Here is a 21,008-nt window from a genome sequence, read left to right on the forward strand (position 1 = left end):
AAACAACTTTTCTGTCAAGGTAGTTCTGCAATTTATATAAAGAGAGAACTCCTCAATGATCTACTCCCATACAGTAGAGCAGCGACGTGCTCGCTTATGTTAGAGGAAGTTTGCATGAGGTTATTTGAAGTACAGAGTTAGGTAGGAGGATTTAGAAATGTGGAACTAATGTTGTAAACCGCAATTGACCACACACTCCAGCACAGTAGGTGACGGCATGCACCTTAAACGTTAGTTTGCGGAACGCCATTAAATCGTAGAAGAAGAATACGTTTTCCGGTTCCGGTCGTTGCGCATGCTTTCTCCTTTTTTTTCACAAAAGGAAGTCTCACGAGCTGAAGGCCCTCAACAAAAAGAAGAAACATGAGTAAAGCACACCCACCAGAGTTGAAAAAGTGAGTTATTAAAACAAACAAAAAATACATATTCATAGTTGGTTTTCGATCCAGTGTAATTTCTAATATTTCGCTGTTTATTTTAGATAATGTGGCTAGCAAGCTAACATAGGTAGCTACGCGCTAGCACAAAGCTACCGGTAGTCGGCAACTAGTTAACACTGTTGTGGCTAGTAAAATGGCTAGCTAACTTTAGTTATTGAATGAAACGGTTAGATAACTAAACCATGCATTCATTGACATTTAATTGATGTACGAATATCATTAAGTGTCAGTATATATGAACGGCTCGACGACAACGAGTTGCCTCTGCACTCTTGTCGCATTAAAATGTTAGAATTGAGAACTATGTGATCCACTAAGTTATACTGATAGCCACATTTAGTTTCGCACTGTTGTGGGAGCATGAATGCCAACTTTCGGTATCAACAGCCAATCTAGTTGGGTCTTGGAAGCCATTGTGAGCTTCGATTGGTCAATCATGACCCGATGTCGCGGAGTATTTGAATAATGTTTAGTTTATTCCATTTTTTTCTCAAAGGTTCCCCAGCCCACTTCGCTTTCTTTATTAAAAAATAATGGCATTTCCGTTTTCATCGTTCCCAACGTGCTATATGGATCTCTTGTGTAAAAATGTTTTATTTTAAAAACGTTTGATGCTTTAGCGAAAAACGAGTTATTGTCCAGCTTCTAGTGAAAATCAGAGCCATATGGACCAGAGCCAAACCGTCTCTGGTATAGCCATACAATCGGGGGCGTTGCTATCTCTATTAGCAACTAATACATTTTTTTTCCCATTTCAGATTCATGGACAAGAAGCTTTCATGTGAGTACCGATTCTGAGTGTTTATGGTTCTGCTGAGTTGAACGGACAAACCTCATCTCTTTGCTTGCAGAGTTGAGACTAATGTTGACAAATCCAATTAGGGCTGGGCCAAATAACCTTAAAATCATATCTAGATTATGGGCAGCTCACAATACACACTATGTGGACACCTGCTTGTCGAACATCTCATTAGTGAGGTTGGGAACTGATGTTGGGCAACAATAGGTGTTCCAAATCATCTCGAAGTTGTTAGATGGGGCTGATGTAAGGGGACTGTTCAGGCCAGTGAAGTTAGTCCACACTCATCTTGACAAACTATTTCTGTATGGACCTCTCATTGTGCACGGGGGCATTGTCATGCAGAAACAGGAAAGGGCCTTCCCCAAACAGTGGCCACAAAGTTGGAAGCACAGAATTGCCTAGAATGTATGATGTAGCGTTACGATTTCACTTCCTTGGAACTAACTTTATTTTAATTTTATTTAACCTTTATTTATCTAGGCAAGTCAGTTAAGAACAAATTCTTATTTTCAATGGTGGCCTAGGAACAGTGGGTTAACTGCCTCATTCAGGGGCAGAACGACAGATTTTTTACCTTGTCAGCTCGGGGATTCGATCATGCAACCTTTCAGTTACTTGCCCGACGCTCTAGGATACCTAGGCTCTAGGCTACCACTAGGCTACCTGTCGCCCCACTAAGGGGCCTAGCCTGAACCATGAAAAACATCCCAGACCATTATACCGCCTCCACCAAACTTTACAGTTGGTACTATGCATTGGGGCAGGTAGCGTTCAGTGTTTCCACTTCTCCAGAGTCCAATGGCGGTGACCTTTACACCATTCCAGCCGACGCTTGGCATTGAGCATGGGGATCTCAGGGTTGTGTGCGGCTGCTCTGCCATGGAAACCCATTTCATTAAGCTCCCGCCGAACAGTTTGTGCCGACTTTACTTCTAGAGGCGGTTTGGAACTTTGTAGTGAGTGTTGCAACTGTGGACAAAGATTTTTACGCGCTTCAGTGGTCCGTTCTATGTGGCCTACCGCTTCACGGCTGGGCCGTTTTTGCTCCTAAGCGTGCCTTTGTTGCTCCCGAGTGGTGCGGCGGTTTAAGGCACTGCATCTCAGTGCTAAAGGCGTCACTACTGACCCTGGTTCAATTCCAGGCTGTATCACAACTGGCCGTGATTGGGAGTCCCATAGGGCGGCGCACAACTGGCCCAGCGTCGTTAGGGTTTGGCCGAGGTAGGCTGTCATGGTAAATAAAGCTTTTCTCTTAACTGACTTGCCTTGTTAAATAAACGTTTCCACTTCACAATAACAGCACTTACAGTTGACCGGGGCAGCTCTAGCAGGGCAGAAATCTCACTAACTTACTCTTTGGGAAGGTGGCATCCTATGAAGGTGCCACGTTGAAAGTCACTGACTGAGCTCTTCAGTAAGGCCATTCTACTATCAATGTTTGTCTATAGAGATTGCATGGCTGTGTGCTCAATTTTATACACCTGTCAGCAACAAACATTGCTAAAATAGCCAAGTCAGCTGATTTTGAACTTTTGTATATGTATTGTATCTACATAATAAATAAAAAATTGCAACAAAGCTTATAGAGAGAATAAAGGTCAAACAATCAGGAATAATCTAATGAATTCAGGACTTGTAGAATTATACCTAGGTTAAATATAAGCCTTCTACAACCATAAGATAAGACCCACTTGTTTACAGGGGTTGCATTAGCTTTCAGAAATCTACATTTTCAAAATGCAGGCCTTTAAATATATATATATTTTAACGAAATTCGCCTGCATTTTTACATAGTCAATAGTGTTGTGTAAAAAAAAAAGTTGCCAACAACCGAGTTAAGCAACACATTGAGAAGAGTATTTTCATCAGATGACAACAGAAGTGCACCTCTGTTTTGCCTAGCAGCTATACAGGAGGAAATTGGCTTACAATCAATGTCTCCTGCCAATTCAATGTTCCCTCTAAGCTGCGCGCCTCCCCCGCCAATTCAATTTCCCCTCTAACCTCCGCTGGGCTGCCTGGCATTAGAAATAGCATCCTGCGCACACGATTGAACTCCTCAACTTTCTAGAGTTTTCTCCGTTAACACTATCAGCGTTTCCCTTTACTGTGGGTTATTGTGATCAATTCAGTGCAATATTAGCCACCTTTTAAATGCAGCCTAACAAAAAAAAAAACTATGCATGAGATTTTGTTGTAGGCACAATGGATTGGAGTATGCAACTAGACCATTGCCAAATATGGATCTGTGCCATTCATTTTGAACTGGACTGTGTTTACACCATGAGCGGTTGTGAGTAGATGAGCTTATTTTGAGATCAAAGCGAGAGCTGTATGTAGCCACGTGTGCACATTTGTTCATATCCTTTGCTAGTGGTGAGTTATTAGCCCAGTTATAGATAATATCTAGTTGGCAATGGAGCAGTGATTGCATCTTACAAAAGCACAAAACATGTACATTTCTAGACATCTTCAAAAAGTGAGTCCCTTATTAAAGAGCATTTATTTCAGTCTTAAAGGAGAAGTGTTGTATTTTGAGACAGGCTTGAATAAGCTATGTAGCCAATACGCAGAGGGAGCCATTTGTCTGATAATCTGTAATAATGTTATGTGAATAATGCATTTTATAAAGTGGTTTCTTGCATCAAACACATTTTCAGTCACCTTGTCTGAAGGACAAGTGGATAAACAGGCTAATGTCAAGCCCTGCGTGTTTTTTTTTCTTCAAAAGTCTCATGGCATGTAGGCCTACATTGAACACCACACATTGGCTGCTACTGTAGGCTGAATGATAGAACAGCTATTTCCATGTTAAAATATTATGGGATGCATTTTCTCCATTGTTTTATTATGGTAGGCCACTCTGTTAGGTCTACATTATGATCAAATAGCCACTGTCGCTGTTAACTGTAACTTAAAGGGGGTACAGCTTCAGTGTTCCAAGTCAACGCGCACTAAATTGTGACATTCAAGTTTGCGCTCTGCAGACCTGAAATTTGCTCAGTGCTGGAAAAAATGAGGGAACATTGCTTACAATGAAAAGGCAAGATTTTATTTAATTTAAATGTGTATTTTATTTTTCCCCAAAATGATCAGGCCATCATATTTCTAATGTTTATCACAGAATGTAGCTAGCTACATTTCTTAATGTTTTGCTTGAAGTTAATTTTGCGTTTTAACTTGCTATCGGAGGAATGTATTGGAGAAAAAATTGCCTACACATCAGTCAGAGAACTGTCTGGCGATCCAATGATGAGAGCAAAGATAAGTAGCACGAAATGTGTCTGTTTACATTCATGATTTAGCGCGAACTCTGACTGAAGAGCCAATCAAAATATACAATAAGAAGCATTTTAGATCTGCATTTTCTGTTTGAAAGAAGAGAAAAAAAATGTCGTCAACAACGAACCCTGCCTTTTAACCTGCTTTTTGCCGTCACTGATCTGGCTTTCAAGTCAGTCTATGAAAATGTATTTTTGTTTGGTATGCATTTTATCAGAACTAAAAGAATGACTAACTTCAGGTAGCAGGTGTTCTAGAACATTAACACTTTTCATAAACAATATCTCTAGCACAAGCCCACATGCAGGTGAGTAGCCAGCTAATCTTTTATATTTTAAAGTGTAGCCACCTTGGATCTATTTGATTTGCTAACAAGGTAGAACAGTTATGAATACACCCTCCTGTCTGTCTCCAAACTGTTTGAACAACACGGCCTGTTCATTTTGTTTAGATGTTGAATTCAAGTGCTCCAACCTGGATAAGATGATGCTCTTTTTTCAGAATGAGAACGAGTTGCCAGTTCCTTGTATAATTGAGCGTTTTTTTAATGCTCATTGCACATGTATAAAACAGACTAGACGGCTAACACAACAGCATGTGGATAAAATGCTGCTAGCTGCAATACCGTGTGCAACAAACTGGACATGAACACAATCATGTTAATTCATACAAGTTTTTAGTGTCTGCGCTGTTTGTTTTTTAAATGGCTGAGACATGAGAGTATCATTTAGAAGGGCTATCAACCGATTTTGTTTGGACCAAACCTCAATTGACAATAGCGAGTTCAAACTGATTGTCAGAGAGGAAGAAGTCATCTCTTTATCTTTTGTAGTTAGGGGCGTGGTGTCTGAGTGGAACGGGGGCGTGGTGTCTGAGTGGAATGGGGGCGTGGTGTCTGAGTGGAATGGGGGCGTGGTGTCTGAGTGGAATGGTGTCTGAGTGGAATGGTGGCGTGGTGTCTGAGTGGAACGGGGGCGTGGTGTCTGAGTGGAATGGTGCACAGAAGGAGCAAAGGAGACCTGAAAGAAACAAACGCTCATAAAAACATTTTTTAACTAGATTCTTGCAATACATGCATTTGGAACATCGTGCTAAAATGTTCATTTGATAGTGCATTCGGAAAAGTATTCAGACCTTGACCTTTTCCACATTTTGTTACGTTATAGCCTTACAACAACAACAAACACAATACCCCATAATGACAGAGGAAAAACAAGTTTCCGAAATTCTTGCAAATTTATATATATAAAAAAACATGCCTTATTTACATACGTATTCAGACCCTTTGCTGTGAGACTCAAAATTGAGCTCGGGTGCATCCTGTTTCTATTGATCATCCTTGATGTTACTTGATTGGAGTCCACCTGAGGTAGATTCAATTGATTGGACCTGGTTTGGAAAGGCACACACCTGTCTAAGGTCCCACAGTTGACAGAGCAAAAACCAAGCCATGGGGTCGAAGGACTTGTTCGTATAGCTCAAAGACAGGATTGTGTCGAGGCACGGATCTGGGGAAGGGTACTAAAACATTTCTGCAGCAACGAAGGTCCCCAAGAATACAGTGACCTCCATCATTCTTAAATGGAAGAAGTTTGGAACCATCAAGACTCTTCCTAGAGCTGGCCAAACTGACCGATCAGAGAAGGGCCTTGGTCAGGTAGGTGACGAACCCAATGGTCAGTCTGACAGAGCTCCAGAGTTCCTCTGTGGAGATGGGAGAAACTTTCAGAAGGACAACCATCTCTGCAGCATTCCACCAATCAGGTCTTCATGATAGAGTGGCTTTGGGACAAGTCTCTGAATGTCCTTGAGTTGCCCAGCCAGAGCCCAGACTTGAACCCGAGCCAACATCTCCGGAGAGACCTGAAAATAGCTGACTGAGCTTGAGAGGATCTGTAGAGAAGACTGGGAGAAACTCCCCAAATACAGTTGTTCAGGCTATAATTGCTGCCCAAGGTGCTTCAACAAAGTATTGAGTAAAGTGTCTGATTTATGTGAATGTGATATTTCAGTTTTTGGCACATTTCTAAAAACCTGTTTTTGCTTTTTCATTATGGCCTATTGTGTGTAGATTCATGGGGGGGGTCATTGAATCAATTTTAGAATACGGCTGTAACATAACAAAATGTGAAAAAAGTGAAGGGGCTTGAATACTTTCCAAATGCAATGTATATCACCCAGCCCTAAACCCAATTGACATTTTCTTGGCCATATAACTTGTTGGACTGAAATGAAAAGTGGGTCCAACATGTCTTATTGCAGGGATCATCAACTAGATTCAGCCATTGGGTTGTATTTATTTTCTCGAGCGGCTGTTCGAGGTGGGCTGGAATGCAATAAGGCACGAGGGGTGTGGTATATGGCCAATATACCACGGCTAATTAGAGCAGTTAAAATAAAAATTGTCATACCCGTTGTATACAGTCTGTCAGCCAATCAGCATTGACCTCAAGCCACCCAGTTTATAATTACAAATAATTTGTAGACTGCAAGAAGCCCAACACATATGTTTGACAAAAAATATATATATTTTCAAACCTTGCTTACATTGGTATACAATCACGTGTCTCTCTATGCTTGAACAGATTTCTTATTAAAATCACTCAAGCTCATTTCCTGGTGTTTTTTACAGTCTTGTGTATATGAAACCGCCCGCGGGCAGCCAGTTTGGGGAGCCCTGCCGTACTGCCTCAAACTGTTCTTACAGTTATACATTTTTCTCCCTCCAGTGAAGCTGAACGGTGGCAGGCAGGTCCAAGGAGTCCTGCGAGGATTTGACCCCTTCATGAACTTGGTGATGGATGATTGCTTGGAAATGGCCCCTGGGGGAATACAGAACACCATAGGCATGGTGGTCAGTACCCAACAACGTTGTTAACTACACTATCTCTGGGGACAGACACATTGTGCTTTTATTCTCAATGTTATCACATACCTTGTTTTCTTCAAGTAAATATATATATTTTTTTTTTCTTCATGGGTCTGTAGGTAATCAGAGGAAACAGTATCATCATGTTGGAGGCCCTTGAGAGAGTATGAGGAGTTGGGATGGCAGAATCATCTTCTAGAAAGTGGAATAATGGACCTTTTCTATCTGGATACGTTTACAGATGTTTAATTTGGAAATGTTTTGAATTGTGAAATCTTGTGAATAAACTTGGATATTTGTTTTCTTTATTTTTGTGTAATTCTGTTTTTAGCCCTACATGTTTCAAGCACTTGATTGTCAAGAATAATCAATGTGTGCATACATAGGCGTTTATCAGAAGATACGTTTAAAAAGGCATTGCGCGAACGCTAGTTGACAACTTTCTTCAAATTGCACGCAGAGACATAAAAATGGTACCCACCAATAAGAGCTAATTTACTAATTTACGAACCGAGCACGACATTCTACATTGGGTTAGGGCTGGGAAAGTATTTTATTTTAGGGTATGGACAGAGCTCTGCTACCACTAAATTAATTACTAACATTTCGATACTGCGCCATTCGCTGCTCTACAGTCATATCTGACTAAGATCATAAGTGTCAGAAGGGCTTCAACCTCGTCAAATATAAAACGAGAGATTATTACACAGAAAATAGCGTTCCTTGCGTTTTGTCGAAGTTTAGTCACGAAAAGTAGCTAACTGCTCTCATGCCTCGTCATTGAGCAGAGCGGAGCCAGCATTGCTATATGGATACTCACCCGCCATGAGCAGGGAGCCAGTGACCGGTGCAGCTAATGGATTTACTAACGGAGTCGATTTATTTCTGGTTTCGTGCGGGTCTCATAGTTCAAACACCCAGCTGGGTAGTGTGCACTAGATTTAATTGATGCGGAATGGTTTATCAATAGACAACACAAGGCGTCGCCCACTCACCTCCACACAAGCGTTCTATAATATAGAAAGGACTTTTATTTTGACAGGTTGATAACGTTGCTGTTGCTTACGCACGGTCGGTGGATTGAGGGTATGTGGAAAGTAGGAATGTCGGAGGAGGTTGGAAAAGCGTTACAAGCGGTGGTAGACAGGGTAAATCAAGCCGCGGCACGTCGACCCAAGGTAAATCCAGTTTAATATTATCTTGGGAAGAACCGGTGTATATACTTTAGATTGTCATGTCGTGAGAAATGGTCTTATCATTTAAGTGTCGAGGGTCGGTGGACCAGTTATGCAAGGAAAAACACCAACCTTGCACACCATAACATTCACATTACATTTTGATACGTGCTGATTATTTTTACTGCAAACTCTTTAAAGGCGCGCGCTGTATGCAACCAGTTTGCGCGTGGAGGGTTCTAGTGGATCTGCTGCTTTTATCATTTTGATGTAAACGTTGCAAAACATTTCTATATTCAACTTCCGTTCACTCCTGATCGTAAGGAATGACCGTTTTGATTGGTTCAGTTGAGACCATCCCACCACCATTCGAAAACAGTAGGTATACTAGAAGTTGATAGACTCCTTCCAAAATTCAAATAGATGTATCAGATCACACAGAAATTAGATGGTGCAACTGTCAATTCCAGCCAGGGTTCATTAAATTCATCAGGCAAATTCACTGCTGCACAATGTTTTTGCAATTTCTTTTATTTCACCTTTTATTTAACCAGGTAGACATTGTTGAGAACAAGTTCTCATTTACAACTGCGACCTGGCCAAGATAAAGCAGTGCAGCACAAACAACAGAGTTACACATGGAATAGTCACAGTCAATTATACAGTGTATATATGCAGTGTGTGCAAATTAGGTAGGCTACTGGAGGTGAGGCAATAAATAGGCCATAGTGGTGAAATAATTACAATATAGCAATTAAACACTGGAGTGATAGATGTGCAGAAGATGATTGTTAAAGTAGAGATACGGGGGTGCAAAGGAGCATAAATAAATAGGTATCAGTATGGGGATGAGGTAGTTGGATGGGCTGTTTACAGATTGGCTATGTACAGGTACAGTGATCTGTGAGTTGCTCTGACAGCTGGTGCTTAAAGCTAGTGAGGGAGAGATCCAGCTTCAGTGGTTTTTACAGTTCGTTCCAGTCATTGGCAGCAGAGAACTGGAAGGAAAGACGACCGAAGGAGGAATTGGCTTTGGGGGTGACAAGTGAAATATACCTGCTGGAGCTCGTGCTGCTATGGTGACCAGTGAGCTGAGATAAGGCGGGGCTTTACTTAGCAAAGACTTAAAGATGACCTGGCGCCAGTGGGTTTGGCGACGAATATGAAGCGAGGGCCAGCCAACAAGAGCGTACAGGTCGCAGTGGTGGGTAGTATATGGGGCTTTGGTGACAAAACGGATGGCACTGTGATAGACTGCATCCAATTTACTGAGTAGGGTGTTGGAGGCTATTTTGTAAATGACATCGCCGAAGTCAAAGTTCGGTAGGTTAGTCAGTATTACGAGGGTATGTTTGGCAGCATGAGTGAAGGATGCTTTGTAGTGAAATAGGAAGCTGATTCTAGATTTAATTTTGGATTGGAGATGCTTAATGTGAGTCTGGAAGGAGAGTTTACAGTTTAACCAGACAACTAGGTATTTGTAGTTGTCCACATATTCTAAGTCAGAACTGTCCATTGTAGTGATCAAATCAAATCAAATTTATTTGTCACATACACATAATTAGCAGATGTTAATGCGAGTGTAGCGAAATGCTTGTGCTTCTAGTTCCGACAATGCAGTAATAACCAACGAGTAATCTAACTAACAATTCCAAAACTACTACCTTATACACACAAGTGTAAAGGGATAAAGAATATGTCCATAAAGATATATGAATGATTGATGGTACAGAGCGGCATAGGCAAGATGCAGTAGATGGTATCGAGTACAGTATATACATATGAGTATGTAAACAAAGTGGCATAGTTTAAAGAGGCTAGTGATACATGTATTACATAAAGATGCAGTAGATGATATAGAGTACAGTATATACGTATACATATGAGATGAATAATGTAGGGTATGTAAACATATTAAGTAGCATTGTTTAAAGTGGCTAGTGATATATTTTACATCAATTCCCATCAATTCCCATTATTAAAGTGGCTGGAGTTGAGTCAGTGTGTTGGCAGCAGCCACTCAATGTTAGTGGTGGCTGTTTAACAGTCTGATGGCCTTGAGATAGAAGCTGTTTTTCAGTCTCTCGGTCCCAGCTTTGATGCACCTGTACTGACCTCGCCTTCTGGATGATAGCGGGGTGAACAGGCAGTGGCTCGGGTGGTTGTTGTCCTTGATGATCTTTATGGCCTTCCTGTAACATCGGGTGGTGTAGGTGTCCTGGAGGGCAGGTAGTTTGCCCCCGGTGATGCGTTGTGTAGACCTCACTACCCTCTGGAGAGCCTTACGGTTGTGGGCGGAGCAGTTGCCGTACCAGGCGGTGATACAGCCCGGCAGGATGCTCTCAATTGTGCATCTGTAGAAGTTTGTGAGTGCTTTTGGTGAGGTTGAAGAGGCGCTGCTGCGCCTTCTTCACGATGCTGTCTGTGTGGGTGGACCAATTCAGTTTGTCTGTGATGTGTACGCCAAGGAACTTAAAACTTACTACCCTCTCCACTACTGTCCCATCGATGTGGATAAGGGGGTGTTCCCTCTGCTGTTTCCTGAAGTCCACAATCATCTCCTTAGTTTTGTTGAAATGATGCTGGTCGGGGCGGGCAGGTGTGGGCAGTGATTGGTTGAAGAGCATGCATTTAGTTTTACTTGTGTTTAAGAGCAGTTGGAGGCCACAGAAGGAGAGTTGTATGGCATTGAAGCTTGTCTGGAGGTTAGTTAACACAGAGTCCAAAGAAAGGCCAGAAGTATACAGGATGGTGTCATCTGCGTAGAGGTGGATCAGAGAATCACAAGCAGCAAGAGCGACATCATTAATGTATACAGAGAAAAGAGTCAGCCCGAGGATTTGAACCCTGTAGCACCCCCATAGAGACTGCCAGAGGTCTGGACAACAGGCCCTCCGATTCACTGAACTCTGTCTGAGAAGTAGTTGGTGAACCAGGTGAGGCAGTCATTTGAGAAACCAAGGCTGTTGAGTCTGCCGTTGTCAATCACCGCATTCTCAGAGTCGAAAGCCTTGGCCAGGTCGATGACTACAGCTGCACAGTATTGTCTCTTATCGATGGCGGTTATGATATTGTTTAGGACCTTGAGCATGGCTGAGGTGCACCCATGACCAGCTCAGAAACCAGATTTCATAGCGGAGAAGGTACGGTGGGATTCGAAATGGTCGGTGATCTGTTTGTTAACTTGGCTTTCGAAGACCTTAGAAAGGCAGGGTAGGATAGATATAGGACTGTAGCAGTTTGGTCTAGAGTATCTCCTCCTTTTGAAGAGAGGGGATGACTGTGGCAGCTTTCCAATGTTTGGGAATCTCAGACGATACGAAAGAGAGGTTAAACAGGCTAGTAACAGGGGTTACAACAATTTTGGCGGATAATTTTGGAAAGAGAGGGTCCAGATTGTCTAGCCCAGCTGATTTGTAGGGGTCCAGATTTTGCAGCTCTTTCAGAACATCAGCTATCTGGATTTGGGTGAAGGAGAAATGGGGAGGATTGGGCAAGTTGTTGTGGCGGGTGTAGAGCTGTTGACCGGGGTAGGGGTAGCCAGGTGGAAAGCATGGCCAGCTGTAGAAAAATGCTTATTGAAATTCTCAATTGTCGCAGATTTATCGGTGGTGAGTGTTTCCTAGCCTCAGTGCAGTGGGCAGCTGGGAGGAGGTGCTCTTATTCTCCAAGGACTTTACAGTGTCCCAGAACTTTTTTGAGTTTGTGCTATAAGATGCGAATTTCTGTTTGAAAAAGATAGGAAAGCAAAGGCTAACTGCCTGTGTATACTGGTTCCTAACTTCCCTGAAAAGTTGCATATCGCGGGGGCTATTCGAAGCTATTGCAGTACGCCACAGGATGTTTTTGTGCTGGTCAAGGGCATTCAGGTCTGGAGTGAACCCATTCTTTGAGTGGGGCATGCTTATTTAAGATGGTGAGGAAAGCACTTTTAAAGAATAACCAGGCATCCTCTACTGATGGATTTGAGGTCAATGTCCTTCCAGGATACGCGGGCCAGGTCCATTAGAAAGGCCTGCTCGCTGAAGTGTTTATAAAAAATATATACACCTGGGACACGACAAGACGAGGACAAAAAGACGTCTGACTGCTACGCCATCTTGGACAAACAATGAAACATAATACAGTGTAGACAGACAAAGACGACCCTTTCAGATTCCTGTCATCTTGATTGTAAGGTAATGCATGCTAAAATAAGTGCATTTAGGCAGCATACCTTGGTTGTGTTTAGGAAGGCACAATGTTTTACACGTTACCAGTACAGCTAACTAACACAATATAGTTTTCTACATGACAGAGGCATTCCTGTTCTGTATTGTCCCCCAATATGTCTTCCTGAATGAGCCTCAGATGTCGGCTGGGTTCATATAACACATAATTTATTTACAATATATTTTTTTGCTTTTCTTTTTCCTCTGCTCTCCCACCCAAGACGTTGCCCGCGGTGCCGCCCCGCCTGGTAGCTGTAAGTAAGACGAAACCACCTGACATGGTGATCGAGGCGTACCGAAAAGGACATCGCAACTTTGGTGAAAACTATGTGAGTGTTATACTGAGTATTGTACACTGGTCCTCTAGCTTATTGAGTAGAGCATGGTCCTTTGTAGTTCAGTTAGTAGAACATGGTCCTTTGTAGTTCAGTGGGTAGAACATGGTCATCTGTAGTTCAGTTAGTAGAACATGGTCCTCTGTAGTTCAAATCAAATGTATTCATATAGCCCTTCGTACATCAGCTGATATCTCAAAGTGCTGTACAGAAACCCAGCCTAAAACCCCAAACAGCAAGCAATGCAGGTGTAGAAGCACGGTGGCTAGGAAAAACTCCCTAGAAAGGCCAAAACCTAGGAAGAAACCTAGAGAGGAACCAGGCTTTGTGGGGTGGCCAGTCCTCTTCTGGCTGTGCCAGGTGGAGATTATAACAGAACATGGCCAAAATGTTCAAATGTTCATTAATGACCAGCATGGTCAAATAATAATAATCACAGGCAGAACAGTTAAAACTGGAGCAGCAGCACGGTCAGGTGGACTGGGGACAGAAAGGAGTCATCATGCCCGGTAGTCCTGAGGCATGGTCCTAGGGCTCAGGTCCTCCGAGAGAGAAAGAAAGAGAGAATTAGAGAGAGCATACTTAAATTCACACAGGACACCAGATAGGACAGGAGAAGTACTCCAGATATAACAAACTGACCCTAGCCCCCCGACACAAACTCCTGCAGCATAAATCCTGGAGGCTGAGAAAGGAGGGGTCAGGAGACACTGTGGCCCCAACCGATGACACCCCAGACAGGGCCAAACAGGAAGGGTATAGTTCAGTAGTAGAACATGGACCTCTGTAGCTCAGTTAGTAGAACATGGTCCTCTCTAGCTCAGTTTGTAGAACATTGACCTCTGTAGTTAGTAGAACACGGTCCTCTGTAGTTAGTAGAACACGGTCCTCTGTAGTTAGTAGAACACGGTCCTCTGTAGTTAGTAGAACACGGTCCTCTGTAGCTCAGTTAGTAGAACACGGTCCTCTGTAGCTCAGTTAGTAGAACATGGTCCTCTGTAGCTCAGTTAGTAGAACATGGTCCTCTGTAGTTCAGTTAGTAGGACATGGTCCTCTGTAGCTCAGTTAGTAGAACATGGTCCTCTGTAGCTCAGTTAGTAGAACATGGTCCTCTGTAGTTCAGTTAGTAGAACATGGTCCTCTGTAGTTCAGTTAGTAGAACATGGTCCTCTGTAGTTCAGTTAGTAGAACATGGACCTCTGTAGCTCAGTTAGTAGAACATGGTCCTCTCTAGCTCAGTTTGTAGAACATTGACCTCTGTAGTTAGGAGAACACGGTCCTCTGTAGTTAGGAGAACACGGTCCTCTGTAGTTAGGAGAACACGGTCCTCTGTAGTTAGTAGAACACGGTCCTCTGTAGTTAGGAGAACACGGTCCTCTGTAGTTAGTAGAACACGTTCCTCTGTAGTTAGTAGAACACGGTCCTCTGTAGTTAGTAGAACACGGTCCTCTGTAGTTAGTAGAACACGGTCCTCTGTAGCTCAGTTAGTAGAACACGGTCCTCTGTAGCTCAGTTAGTAGAACACGGTCCTCTGTAGCTCAGTTAGTAGAACATGGTCCTCTGTAGCTCAGTTAGTAGAACATGGTCCTCTGTAGTTCAGTTAGTAGGACATGGTCCTCTGTAGCTCAGTTAGTAGAACATGGTCCTCTGTAGTTCAGTTAGTAGAACATGGTCCTCTGTAGTTCAGTTAGTAGAACATGGTCCTCTGTAGTTCAGTTAGTAGAACATGGACCTCTGTAGCTCAGTTAGTAGAACATGGTCCTCTCTAGCTCAGTTTGTAGAACATTGACCTCTGTAGTTAGGAGAACACGGTCCTCTCCTCTGTAGTTAGGAGAACACGGTCCTCTGTAGTTAGGAGAACACGGTCCTCTGTAGTTAGGAGAACACGGTCCTCTGTAGTTAGTAGAACACGGTCCTCTGTAGTTAGTAGAACACGGTCCTCTGTAGTTAGTAGAACACGGTCCTCTGTAGTTAGTAGAACACGGTCCTCTGTAGTTAGTAGAACACGGTCCTCTGTAGTTAGTAGAACACGGTCCTCTGTAGCTCAGTTAGTAGAACACGGTCCTCTGTAGCTCAGTTAGTAGAACACGGTCCTCTGTAGCTAAGTTAGTAGAACACGGTCCTCTGTAGCTCAGTTAGTAGAACACGGTCCTCTGTAGCTCAGTTAGTAGGACATGGTCCTCTGTAGCTCAGTTAGTAGAACATGGTCCTCTGTAGCTCAGTTAGTAGAACATGGTCCTCTGTAGCTCAGTTAGTAGAACATGGTCCTCTGTAGCTCAGTTAGTAGGACATGGTCCTCTGTAGTTCAGTTAGTAGGACATGGTCCTCTGTAGTTCAGTTAGTAGGACATGGTCCTCTGTAGTTCAGTTAGTAGGACATGGTCCTCTGTAGCTCAGTTACAGATCCATACCACTATGGATGCTTTCATCCGACGTCACCACACTTCTGCAACACTTCCCGAGTTACGCTTACACACAGGTGGTCGGTGGATGCTTCATAGCTAATTAGCACAGGTGGTTGCCTCTTGTCTTCCCTCATTTTTCCATAAACAAACACTGTCACATGGATATATGGCTGTGTGGGAACATTAACCCTATCAAGGTGTATATCAATGTAACCTTTTCTTGTTTTTTAGAAAATAATTTATTGTTGATGTGAATGATAAAATCCTTATGCTTCCAAAACCGTACCGCAAGCGACCCGTGTTCATTTTCAGATTGAGTGTCGGGGCTCCGAAACAAAAATCCCCCGTACAGAAGACTTCTTTGTCCAATGAGAGTTGTGTGATGTAATGGAACTGAGAGTCGGGATCAAAGTCCTCTGTAGCTCAGTCGGTTGAGAATGTCGCTTTGTAATGCCAGGATGGTGGTTTTGATTCCCGGGACCACCCGTACGTATAATCAATGCACGCATGATTGTGAATCGCTTTGGATAATACAAATCTGATAAATGGTATAAGTCAAATCAAATTTTATTTGTCACATACACATGGTTAGCAGATGTTAATGCGAGTGTAGCGAAATGCTTGTGCTTCTAGTTCCGACAATGCAGTAATAACGAACAAGTAATCTAACTAACAATTCCAAAAAAAAAACTACTGTCTTATACACAGTGTAAGGGGATAAAGAATATGTACATAAGGATATATGAATGAGTGATGGTACAGAGCAGCATAGGCAAGATACAGTAGATGATATCGAGGACAGTATATACATATGAGATGAGTATGTAAACCAAGTGGCATAGTTAAAGTGGCTAGTGATACATGTATTACATAAGGATGCAGTCGATGAAATAGAGTACAGTATCTACGTATGCATATGAGATGAATAATGTAGGGTAAGTAACATTATATAAGGTAGCATTGTTTAAAGTGGCCAGTGATATATTTACATCATTTCCCATCAATTCCCATTATTAAAGTGGCTGGAGTAGAGTCAGTGTCATTGACAGTGTGTTGGCAGTAGCCACTCAATGTTAGTGGTGGCTGTTTAACAGTCTGATGGCCTTGAGATAGAAGCTGTTTTTCAGTCTCTCGGTCCCAGCTTTGATGCACCTGTACTGACCTCGCCTTCTGGATGACAGCGGGGTGAACAGGCAGTGGCTCGGGTGGTTGATGTCCTTGATGATCTTTATGGCCTTCCTGTAGCATCGGGTGGTGTAGGTGTCCTGGAGGGCAGGTAGTTTGCCCCCGGTGATGCGTTGTGCAGACCTCACTACCCTCTGAAGAGCCTTACGGTTGAGGGCGTATACGTTATATACAGTGGGGAGAACAAGTATTTGATACACTGCCGATTTTGCAGGTTTTCCTACTTACAAAGCATGTAGAGGTCTGTAATTTTTTATCGTAGGTAAATATTTTTATCGTGATAAATATAATATAATATAAATATAAATATAGCTTGCCTATGATAAAAATTACAGACCTCTACATGCTTTGTAAGTAGGAAAACCTGCAAAATCGGCAGTGTATCAAATACTTGTTCTCCCCGCTGTGCATGATGGGAACATGTTGTACAGTTCCACATAAAACCTTTATTAGTAGTGTGAAGACATTTGCGGCTTGACTTTTTATTTTTGTTCTTTTACCTCTCACTTTTAGGTGAATGAACTTGTGGATAAAGCTTCAAATCCTCAGGTGTGTTGAAAGGGTTAAGTCACATTATTCTTTACCATATGTAATGTGTCTATCCAGCAACCGATAAAAAAATATATATTTCTTTCCTAACCTAGATTTTAGAATCATGCCCAGATATCGAGTGGCATTTTATTGGCCATTTACAGAAGAATAATGTCAACAAACTTTTGGGTAAGTAATATGTCACATCTTGTGCAACATTCTATGCCTCCATATCTCTAAAGCTTTTAACATCAACTTGCATGTCTTCCTATACCCAGTGGTCCTTGTCAAAAAGAAAGCTTTTTTTGAACACCATTCTGTAGAAGCCTTTAGTAACACTGGCATATCTTCACTCTGCCCACACACTTCTTCCCACAGGTGTGCCAAACCTGTTCATGGTGGAGACAGTGGACTCTGTCAAGTTGGCCGACAAGGTGAACAGCTCCTGGCTGCGTTTGAGAACAGCTAGTACGCAGACGTTAAAGATCATGGTTCAGATCAACACCAGTGGGGAGGAAAGTAAGTGTTCACACCAGGGGTTGGAACCCCAACATTTTTTTCCCCAATCGTTTTGTTCTGAACAGAACCATAATTTTTGTTGTTGTTACGTTACACTGTTCCGACCAGAAAAATAAAGTTCTGAACCGGTTCGAACCGCCAAAAAAGTACCACTTTATATCTTTCCTTTCTGTTCCTTTTTAAACCTCTGAAATATACATTTATTTTTACATTAAGCTTGTTATTAAATTACCAATCAGTGCAGAGCAGTTTTCTGTGGAGTGGATAAGCGATTTAATCTGCATAGGAAATCCATTATGAACAAATTTTGCAGTGAAATCATGGTTTAATCCTATTGAAAGACAAACACACACTATGCTGCCAGTCACAGTGTAGGGCACGAGATGCATCAGGAATGTTGAGGATGGAGGAAGCTTGCCTTGAAGTGCTGGGCATCTTGTTATGACATGCGTTATTGGAATTAGGCCCGCAGAATTATAGCTACGGAGCAGCGGATTCTATGACGGAACTTTGAATGACTTTGATCTGCTGAGTTGATTTATCGTTGGACCAGAGCTAGCTAGCTATCAAGCTTGTGTGTGCAGAGCGGCACCAGAATTTTAAATAAAACATTTACCTTTTTTGTAGTTAATAAATCCAATGTGAAACATGGTAACTATAGTATCAAATAGCATTGAAAAAGTCAATTCATTCTTCTCTAATTAAACATCTCTCCCTAATTTCTGAATGACACTTTGTCAGTAGGCTACAGTAACCTATGCGTACATGGGGAGGGGCAGGTAGCATATACACAGACCGACTGGAAAAGATTTCCAACTGGCAGGCAGATGCTGGAATGAGTTTCTGTGTGACAGAGTGAGGGCTTTGCATAGGCGCTTTTGTTGCGTTTTTTTTGTGGGACTGGAATAAAATGCTCGGAACGTGAAATAACGTTACTAACCGGTTCCCATGCTTTTAAAATTACGGTTCTGTTCCGGAACAGCATAGATCACTTTCGTTTTCGGATCGGGTTCTGTTCCTCAAATAATTTTGTTATTTTCTGGTTTTTGGTTCTGTTTCATGAACCGGTTTCAACCCTTGGTTCACACACACGCAGGTTGGCATTTATTGAGGTGACTCATGTACTGGAGGAAGCACTGCAGAGGTCACTAGCTGGCACATCCGCAATGTCATAAAATCTGCTTTTTAAATTTAATCCTAACCGTGACCATAAAATAAGACCAAAAGGCAAATTTTTGTTTTTAATATTTTATCCAACATATATATCGAGACAATTTTGACTTTGCAGCTGGCCCATCTAGTAGAATTCACTCAGTTCTGTCTCAAGGGCAACAATCATGAAGTCAACCTGCTTCACAGACAGATACACAAACTACTGTTCCACACGGTGTACAAAACATTAAGAACACCATCCGAATATTGAGTCCCCCGCCCCCATTATGCCCTCAGAAGAGCCTCAATCCGTCGGGGCAGGGACTCTAGAAGGTGTCGAACGCGTTCCACAGGGATGCTGGCCCATGTTGACTCCAATGCTTCCAACAGTTGTTAAGTTGTCTGAATGTCCTTTGGGTGGTGGACCATTCTTGATACACACGGGAAATTGTTGAGTGTGAAAAACCCAGCAGCGTTGCAGTTCTTGACACAAACTGGTGCGTCTGTACCTACTACCATAACCAAAGGCAGTTAAACCTTTTATTCTTGCCCATTCACCCTCTGAATGGCACACAGACACAATCCATGTCTCAAGGCTTAAATATCCTTCTTTAACCCGTCTCCTCCCCTTCATCTACACTGATTTGAAGTGGATTTAACAATTGACGTCAATAAGGGATCATAGCTTTCTCCTGGATTGGCCTTGGTCAGTCAAAGTCATGCAAATAGCAGGTGTTCTTAATGTTTTGTACACTGTGTACATTACCTCTAGGTAAACATGGACTGCCTCCTGGTGAGACTGTGAACACAGTGAAACATATTTTATCCAAATGCTCTGCCCTACACTTCTCCGGACTCATGACCATCGGTCGCTATGGTTATGACCTAGCTGATGGCCCTAACCCGGATTTTCAGGTATTTGACTGTTATGATTACCTTAATGTTTTATGTTAAGGCTTTTGGTAAACATCTATAGGTGTGTGTGTGTTAAGTCTGCTGCGCATCACCAACCAGGCTTTGCTGAGTCGGCGACAGGAAGTGTGTGCCAGTCTACAGCTGCCGCTTGAAGATGTGGAGCTTAGTATGGGCATGTCCACTGACTTCGAACACGCGGTAAATTCCACTGTTCCAGCCTTCTTAATGGCTAATAGAATATGTTCTTAACATATTGAATGATCAAATATTGATTAGGCTACCCATTTGCAACTCGAATGCTCATGCTGTTTGTATAAGTTATACCCTTCTGAGGTATATCTCCTCTTCCATTTCCTCCTTTTAGATTGAGGTGGGTTCAACCAACGTGCGAGTGGGTAGTACTATTTTTGGTAATAGGGATTATCCCAACACTCCCACTCCCAGTCCAGAGAGAAAGTCAAAGGTTCCTACAGAAGAGGCAGCTAAGAAGATGGAGCGTCTCACTGTGACAGAACAGTGATGTTTCTCCTTCCTACACTCACAACAGGCTGAAAAGGATTTAGTATTTTATGAGATTTTCTGGGGGGGAAAAAACAACAGCAGGTTTCCACAGTATGTCTTTATGATGTCTTTGGTTGATGTCGTAGTTTTCTACAGAACCCATTCATTTATTTGAGCATTTTGGGATGACGTTCAATCTTTTAAGTTGACATAAGACATAGATTCTCATTAATCAATTGATGGTATAGGATATAAGAAGTTCCCTACCTCACATCTTGATCTTGTGCCAACCCTAGATTCAACAGATACCGTTTTACACGATAACGGAAATCGAGATAATTTGGAGAGTCAAGCAGAGGTCGACTCTCTCGACTACCCCTTATCATGACGTATGGTATGAGTCAATTAAATTGTTTTGTATGGTGTCAGATATTTGACGTTTTTATAATTGATAAACCAAATTAGAAAACGGCAGGTAAAAAATGATTCATACCATATGTTTACATTGCCATATTATTTCATTTTGTGTGATGTCAGTGATTCTTCTGGTCTGAATTATTTGTTGGTGCAGTAAAAAGATTTAAGAATGAACCTATGCAAAGAGGAAATAGTTTTAGTTTGTTCTGTTATGAGATTTTCTATCCTAGTTATTATGGAACAATAATGCTGTAGTTACCATCAATGTAA

The 21,008-nt window shown here is 42.2% G+C and overlaps 2 protein-coding genes across 3 annotated transcripts; both read left to right on the forward strand.

Annotated features, from left to right (window-relative positions):
• Positions 1 to 243: 243 nt before the first annotated feature.
• snrpg (small nuclear ribonucleoprotein polypeptide G) lies at positions 244 to 7,701 on the forward strand. The gene is made up of 4 exons (XM_024385190.2): positions 244 to 395; positions 1,199 to 1,221; positions 7,254 to 7,378; positions 7,513 to 7,701. The coding sequence occupies exons 1-4, from the start codon at positions 364 to 366 to the stop codon at positions 7,561 to 7,563; spliced, it is 231 nt and encodes a 76-aa protein (XP_024240958.1). The 5' UTR covers positions 244 to 363; the 3' UTR covers positions 7,564 to 7,701.
• Positions 7,702 to 8,279: 578 nt separating this feature from the next.
• On the forward strand, positions 8,280 to 20,916 carry LOC112222395 (pyridoxal phosphate homeostasis protein). Of its 2 annotated transcripts, XM_024385186.2 has the most exons (8): positions 8,312 to 8,571; positions 13,001 to 13,108; positions 17,217 to 17,252; positions 17,348 to 17,423; positions 17,613 to 17,753; positions 19,678 to 19,820; positions 19,920 to 20,018; positions 20,185 to 20,916. In XM_024385186.2, the coding sequence occupies exons 1-8, from the start codon at positions 8,482 to 8,484 to the stop codon at positions 20,338 to 20,340; spliced, it is 849 nt and encodes a 282-aa protein (XP_024240954.1). In that variant the 5' UTR covers positions 8,312 to 8,481; the 3' UTR covers positions 20,341 to 20,916. The 2 variants fall into 2 exon arrangements, with proteins under 2 accessions (XP_042160146.1, XP_024240954.1); XM_042304212.1 differs by lacking the exon at positions 13,001 to 13,108 and having other exon boundaries at positions 8,280 to 8,571.
• Positions 20,917 to 21,008: the final 92 nt, after the last annotated feature.

This window comes from Oncorhynchus tshawytscha, linkage group LG22, assembly GCF_018296145.1.
Source record: "Oncorhynchus tshawytscha isolate Ot180627B linkage group LG22, Otsh_v2.0, whole genome shotgun sequence".
NCBI classification, from domain to species: Eukaryota; Metazoa; Chordata; class Actinopteri; order Salmoniformes; family Salmonidae; genus Oncorhynchus; species Oncorhynchus tshawytscha.